The 8,042-nt window shown below is 35.2% G+C and overlaps 1 protein-coding gene across 1 annotated transcript; it reads left to right on the top strand.

The window, feature by feature from the left end:
• Positions 1-3,705: 3,705 nt before the first annotated feature.
• LOC122596900 (G-type lectin S-receptor-like serine/threonine-protein kinase At4g27290) lies at positions 3,706-7,241 on the top strand. Its single transcript, XM_043769544.1, has 7 exons — positions 3,706-5,008; positions 5,146-5,274; positions 5,382-5,521; positions 5,728-5,935; positions 6,252-6,489; positions 6,580-6,730; positions 6,813-7,241. Exons 1-7 carry the CDS (start codon positions 3,706-3,708, stop codon positions 7,116-7,118), a joined length of 2,475 nt encoding a protein of 824 aa, XP_043625479.1. The 3' UTR covers positions 7,119-7,241.
• Positions 7,242-8,042: the final 801 nt, after the last annotated feature.

The following is an 8,042-nucleotide window of genomic DNA, read 5'->3' on the forward strand; positions in this document are numbered from 1 at the left end:
CAATTTGTCACAATAATAACACAATATAAACTTGCTATTAAATCACGATAATTGCATGTGCAATAAACTAATAATTATCATTAACTAATTATGTATGTAGATACTTAATAATTAATCACTCTATTATATGAGTGTAAAATACATAATGAAATAAATAAAATCATAAAAATACCCTACTAAAGTGTAAGTATTCTAATAACCCTATTAAGTACCCGTCGATAAAACGTCAAGGAAACGTTAATTTTGTCACTACCATGATAGAACTTTTAATTATATATAGATATTGTTTCTTTCTTGTTTCAAAAGAATGCCTGGATGAACAAAACTATACTATGTTATAATATTATCCAACTAACAGATAGGAATATAAATAAATCTAAAACTAACTTCAGACTTAATAGCGGAAGACAGTACTGGGGACATATTCCGTGGAACTAACTTCAAACTTAATAGCGGAAGACGGTACTGGTGACATATTCCGTGGAAGACGGTATCGGGAGTTACTTAGATGTAGTAGTGGAAATATCCTATCAATTACAAGAATGAATGCATACATAATAAGAAAACGAGAAACTTGAATTTTTAGCATTGCAAGATTATTTGAAATGTAACTAAGACCGTAACGTTTTAGACACCGAAAGAAAAAATTTACATTACAAATATGCCGAGTAACAAAATCGAACAGCGGCATTAGTCACTTGAGCCGTTGAGGCGTTGATAGTCCACCTTAGCCTCGGGTAGTTGATACTTTCAGGGAATCGTATTTTAGAATTGGGGTAGACTTTTATTAAAACTCCAAATAAGGGACGGGAAAAGTAGTGATTAGAAAACTAAGCATCATAAAACACCTAAACAAAAACCGACTGATGATTTAGAAAAGCAGGTTGCTATTTATATTAAAAAAAAAGCCCTAGAAGAAGAGCCCAGCGAATAAGCTTGAGAACGGGTGTTTTAAAGGTTAAAGCTTCATATATGAATGTATGATAAAGATCTTACGTACCCCATTGGCAAGTGGCTACTGACCTCTCTTTGACTGCAGGCACTACCTTGCCTTCAACCTTTTTCCTGGTTGCTCTTGACGTATCACATTATACTGTATTTGATCGACGTTAAATTTTTTTTGTCTTGGTGTTATATATACTCCCTTTTTAAGTGGTGTTGTGTGGCTAACCATATCAGTGAAGCATACCTTGAATGGCGTCTTTTTCACCAACTTCATGTGTTCACAAGAGCTATATATGTGATGTATTGTTAAGTTTCTGTGGTGAAGACACGCGTAGGACTTTTGTTCATCATCTTTATGTTGCTCTTGACCAACAAGGCATGCATACTTTTAAGGATGACAAGAGACTCAAGAAAGGAAAAGGATCAGTAAGTAACTCTTACAATCCATTGAAGACAAAAGATTGTACATCATAGTTTTTTCTAAGAACCATGCATCTTCCTCATGGTGCTTAAACGAGCTTTTGAAGATAATGGAGTGCCAGAAGAAGAAAGAGCGGATCGCTTATCCGTTCTATGATAGATGTCGAACCAACTGAAGTCTGTAAACAAAGTAAATCAGTTGGTGAAGCACTTTCCATACATAAAACTGATTCATAGAATGAAATAGTTTTGATAAGGCTCTGAAAGCCGCATCCAGTTTGTCTGGTTCAGATTTAAGAAAAAGTGTTGATGGGTAATCCCTCATCTGTTATTTTCAATATTATCTAAAGTGGTTGCAAAAGTCTTTGTTGAGAATGTCAGGGAAGTCTCAAAAGCCTCCTTGTCGGGCTTGAAGTAGTTGCAACAAGTTCTTGCCGACGTATTAAAAAACCTATCCATACCCGTAAGTAGTGTTCATGATGGGATAAACATGATGAAAATGAGGTTAGGTGGCAAAAAGGTTTTTGCTGTTTTAGATGATGCTGATCAAGCTTGTGGCATTAGCTAGGTGATAATAGTTGGTTTAAACATGAAAGTAGGATTATAAGTACATCAAGAGATGAGCGGGTGTTGCTATCACACCGGGTGAGCTTAATCCATTATGTTGATCTGCATCAGATGAGGAAGCGACTTCAGTAGGTACGCATTCCTTGAATTAAGCTCTGCCATAATTCTCATACCTAATGAATGGCTGTTTACCATGTCTACACTACATATCCTCAAGTATAAATAGTTTAATTCATATGCTTGTACATAGTGTAATTTCTCAATAAATTAAAGTTAGTAAGGTAGTTTTGTATGTTATATTGTTGGTACGTCTTAATAAATATACCCACAAAAGGTCTTACACTAGGTCACCATTATATTTGACGTAGTTGGCTTCAATTCAACCTGAGCCCAGTATACTTACAACCTAGAATCTTAAATACAATTTGTTTTCTAAGATATTAAGCAAAAAGAAATACAAATATAAGTCATTGGATGCTCTAGATCAATGATATAGAAAACAGTCTTAGAAATTTATTGTAAATTGTATAGTTCAAACACTATTATAGGTTTCAAATACTTTAACCAGATAGGAGAATTTGTTAGCACTGATCTAGTTAAAATTTGTTTGTTATATTTCAGATATTAGCAACTTGATACTTATATAGAAATTCTAAGAGCCTTTCAGAATTATAAACTTTTGAACATCACTTCAGATTAATAGACAAAGAAACAACCAAGCATTCTTCTAAAGTCAAAAGTTGAACAAAAATAAAAAGACACTCTCAGTAGCGGAGGTTCGACTGAATTCAAAAACTGACTGCAAAGACTTTACCTCCATCATTCAGATTTTGAGTTTCTGATATCAACTTGCCATTTGATCATTCACGAATTCTAGATATGACACAGTAAGATTTTTATCTCCATTGTTATAAGTAGATGTTGAAGCTTCTTGTTGTGTATTTCCATGAACCAACCAACTGTCATCAGTTGTATGCTCTTGTTGATTAAGGCTTGTCGGTTATTGTCTAGGTTCCTCGTTATCACTTTTTGTATCATTCTGGTGTTTTGCATTGCGACTTTCCGTCCTCTTCTGTTTGCAATTTTTCTATATTTCCATTTGTATTTTTTTTTAATTTTTTTTTTTTTATATCTTGTTCGATCCCATCCACGGGAAAAACCCTTATGGAAATCACCTAAGTTAGTCCCCTCCCTAAAAAAATCTAATTATGATTAATCTTAGTTGATCACAACCATGTTTTAGTTTACAGAGTAACAAGAATTCAAACTAAAACATTACAATAGTCAAAGAATACAATTTTTGTTTCACTTAATTAGAAAAAACATTGGTGCCATATTGTCATGCTAGGACAAAGGAGTAAGTGAGAAAAAGACCATTTGGACTAGCCTTGAGTAGCATCACCTGTCAAATTCACAACGGCCTGGTCACACAGGGCATAACATTTTCCATGTGGCCCATTGGATGGGTTGACTTGACTGAAGAAATTATGTAACATTTTATGTCCAAAAAAGTCTTATTTTACCCAAGCACGCAGCTAAATTGAGTCAAGTTGTTTCATTATCATAGGCTAGACGTCTCATTCTACTAGTTAAGCCAATCCAGAACTTGATAAATATTATAAAAGCGCTCAACATATCTACTTGTAATTGCTAGATATAATCTGAGATTCACTTACTTAGCCAACAAAAAACCACCTTACAGCTACCTGCACATTAATACAAAAAGAAAGAAGAAAACAATACTATTAAAACAATAAACAAATTCGGAAAAGAATGAGAAGCTTTAAAAGGAAAATTTTAGAGGAAGCAACTCTATTTGTTTCATTGCTTGTTTTCCTGCACATTTTGCAAACCTACTCGGCCGAAATTAACATCATTTCAGATTCACAGTTCCTGACGGAAGAAGATAAATTGGTCTCGCCAGACGGAACGTTTCAGCTTGGATTTTTCAAGCCAAATGGCACTAAGAATAGATACCTGGGTATTTGGTACACGAAAGTCTCGGTTCAAACAGTAGTTTGGGTTGCCAACAGAAATCGCCCACTTACTGGTGCATCATTAGGTGTGGTAAAGATAGTCAATCTAGGTAATCTTGTCATCATGAACAATACTAATGATCATGTAATGTGGTCATCCAACACAACATCATCAGGAAACACAATTGCAAAGCTTCTCGACAACGGAAATCTAGTTGTGACCAATGAAAACAATAATAAGATTCTCTGGATGAGTTTTGATTATCCAACTGATACTCTTCTACCTGGCATGACGTACGGGAAAAATTTCATGACCGGACAAGAATGGTATATATCTTCATGGAAGAATAGTATAGATCCGGCTCCCGGTGAATTCACCTTTATTATGGACACGCGAAGTTATCCTCAGAGCCTACTGAAACAAGGTGATGTTGTCAAATTCCGATGTGGGCCATGGAATGGTAAACGGTTTAGTGGGTCTTCATTCAGCCAGAATAACATCCTTACATACACTATGGTTATAAATAAAACAGAGGTGGCTTTAACTTATAATCTTGCAAACAGTTCTGTCTTAGTGAGGTCAACCCTGAATTCTTCTGGGAAGTATGAACGTTCCGTGTGGGTAGAAGAGCGTAAAACATGGCAAGTTATTTTTGTGTTGCCAAGAGATAACTGTGATACACACAACATATGTGGGCCTTATGGGCATTGCGTCATGATGAGTATACAAACATGTTTGTGTTTAGATGAGAAAAAGTTTATTCCAAAAAACCCAAAAAATTGGGAGACAGCAAACTGGTATGGTGGATGTGTTAGAAGAACACCATTGGATTGCAAAAATGGATCTGATGGGTTTAAAAGGTATTCAAATGTAAAACTGCCAGATACACAAACTTCCTGGTTCAACATAAGCATGACCCTGAAGGAATGTCAAGCAATATGCTTAAACAATTGTACATGCATGGCATACGCAAATACAGATATCCGAGGGGAAGGAAGTGGCTGCCTGCTTTGGTTTAATGACCTAATAGACATCAAATTAGTATCTGAGGGCATGGGTGGTCAGGATATATTTGTAAGAATGGCTTCCTCTGAGTTAGGTAAGTATTTCTTGTTATGTTCGCAAATTCATCCCTACATGTTTTATAAGACAAACTAGTTGATCTTGATGCTTTTTGTATACTTTAGAGTAAAATATGTAGTTCCTTGTTAATATCACGTAAGAGAACAATCGCAGATAACGAAGGAACATACATCAAAATCATCCTAATGATAGTCTTGCCGACCATTTTTATATTAAGCCTGAGCTCGGCGTGGTTCTGCTACACACGAAGAAAACAGGATAAAGCAGAACCAACATGGGAATGTAAGAAAACTCAGCAAATCTGATTTTATATCTGTGCGAATATGTCGAGTAGTTTAGTGTTGTATTTTTTGATAATATTTTATCACTTGTATATCTTCTTCGCACAGGGGAATCATTGCAAGTGCATGAAAACAAGAGAGAAGCTATGGAGCTACCATTGTTTAGCTTCTCTACAATAGAAAAAGCTACTGCTAGTTTTTCACCAGACAATAAACTTGGACAGGGTGGATTTGGACCAGTTTATAAGGTAACAATATAAAGTAGTACCCCATAAGTAGTTCATAAGATAAGACACTTACTCAGAGATTGTAAAGACACACTATAATTCAATACACTTGCATATCAAATAATTCGGATCTATATAGCGTAAGCATGCAATTTATAAAGAAGGGTATAGAGGAAATCAAATTAATGTTTGTATATGTAGTTTTATTTGAAAATTGTAATATTCAGGGTATCCTAAAAGAGGGGGAAATTGCAGTTAAGCGTCTCTCCAACACATCAAGTCAAGGACTAAATGAATTCAAGAATGAAGTCATCTGCATTTCCAAACTTCAACACCGAAATCTTGTAAAGCTCCTCGGATGTAGCATAGATGGAGATGAGAAACTGTTGATCTATGAGTACATGCCTAATAGAAGCTTAGACTTCTTTATATTTGGTGAGATTTGTATATTTTCCATTGTTCTAACATGAAGAACTACTTGTCTGCTGAAACCTTTTCCAAGATGGTTTAAATAGTGGATACCATTCTGACATTTTACAAGAAATGTTAAGTCTGAATCTCACTATGTATAACCTTGAACGCGGGGGAGTTCTGAAATAGTCACAAGATACCCTAGTCAGGCTGCGTATATCTGAGTGAAAAAAAAATGTCTTCCCTTGGTAACCTGAATAGAGAAAACCTCATCCATTTACCCTATACTTGTCTATTGAAACTAAGTATAAAATTATAAATAACCTACATATTTTAGCAGATCAAATACGAAGCACACTTCTTGATTGGACAACACGTTTTCGCATCATTGAAGGAATTGCACGAGGACTTCTCTACCTGCATCAAGATTCACGATTAAGAATCATCCATAGAGATCTTAAACCTAGCAACATTCTACTAGACCTTGACATGAATCCCAAGATTTCAGACTTCGGCATAGCTAGAAGTTTTGGGGGAAACGAGAATGAAGCAAACACAGAGAGAGTTGTTGGTACCCAGTAAGCTACCAAATCTACCTATTTATTTATTATATAATTTCTGAAGTTTGTTACTGTATGATAATCCTAAATACATTTTGTTGCTTTTAGCGGTTACATGTCCCCAGAGTATGCAGTGGCTGGTCTTTTCTCAACGAAATCAGATATTTTCAGTTTTGGTGTTTTGGTGCTGGAAATCATAAGTGGAAAGAGAAATAGGAGATTCGTTCATTCAGATAATGGCACTAACCTTATTGGACATGTAGGTTCCCTAACGTGGTCTTTTGAATTGTAATTTTATTACTCTACTCTACTATATAACTACTGACAGTTCTTATATCAAGGCATGGACAATGCATAATGAAGGCAGGTCATTGGAACTAGTGGATACAAATTTAGAGGAAGCAATCAATCCATCTGAAGTCTTAAAATCCATCGAAGTGGGGCTATTATGTGTTCAACGAAGTCCAGATGACAGGCCAAATATGTCATCTGTGGTTAGAATGTTGGGAAATGAGTTGGGGGCATTGCCGAAACCTAAGCAACCCGCATTTTTCACAGAAAGGAACTTACTTGCTGCTGATATCTCAAGCACTAATGCAACAAGTTCAACCAATAATTTAACTATTACAGAGTTAGTTGCTCGATAGAATTCACATACATAACCCCGATATTTGGGTTATGCTTAATGTTTTTCTTATCATTACCTTTAGGTACATGTCTCCATACTACATGAGTTTATCCACTTTAAGGGTATATATGTCTGTCTCTATTGTAGCAGAGTATAATTTAAATGTTAGATGATCTCCTGACTCATTTTATTTACAAAATAATCGGTATTGGACTCGTGTCTACACACCTATACACGAGATGACGATATTAGAATGTAGCTGAACACATTAATATTAATAATATTTGAACGGCAAAAGTAAGTATACATTAGTAATTATACAGGTCACCTAGCAAGATACTAGAGACCAAAACACAATCAAATCAGAAATCCATAAATACAACAGTTACACATTCTATATTCTACCGTGGATATAAAAAGGTAAAAAAAAAAAAAAAAACCTCACGCTAATTACGATCTTACTTGTATTTTGGGATGGGGGACAATGACTACCAGCAGAGACTGACTCATCGGTTTTCACTCCATCGGTAGAAAAATGTATTCAAAATAACTATGAACCAAACAAAATAAATGACGTACAGAGCAAATTAACTCCCAAAAGTCAAAAAATGACTGCGAAGACCATAGTGTTCACAACTGTGCATAACTATTACCTTCATCATTTAGATATTGAATTTCTGATATCGACTTGTCGTTTGAATCACGTATTCTAGATATGACACAATTTCATCTCCATTGTCATTATTAGATGTTGAATCTTGTTGATGCGTGTCTCCATTGAACCAACCATACGTCATCGGTTGTATGCTATTGTTGTTTAAGGCTTGACAAACGACATCCTTCTCGTTATCACTTTTTGTATTATTTTTGTGTTTTTTTTTCATCCTTTTACGTTTGAGAGTTTCCATATAGTATTGTTCTCTTTGATATCTTGTTGGATCCC

This window comes from Erigeron canadensis, chromosome 4 (genome assembly GCF_010389155.1).
Source record: "Erigeron canadensis isolate Cc75 chromosome 4, C_canadensis_v1, whole genome shotgun sequence".
NCBI lineage: Eukaryota > Viridiplantae > Streptophyta > Magnoliopsida > Asterales > Asteraceae > Erigeron > Erigeron canadensis.

Coding starts and splice junctions, on each gene's coding strand:
- LOC122596900 (XM_043769544.1), top strand. CDS start 3,706: ATGAGAAGCTTTAAAAGGAAAATTTTAGAGGAAGCAACTCTATTTGTT. Junction 5,936..6,251: donor CTTAGACTTCTTTATATTTG/GTGAGATTTGTA, acceptor ATATTTTAGCAG/ATCAAATACGAAGCACACTT. Junction 6,490..6,579: donor GAGAGAGTTGTTGGTACCCA/GTAAGCTACCAA, acceptor TGTTGCTTTTAG/CGGTTACATGTCCCCAGAGT.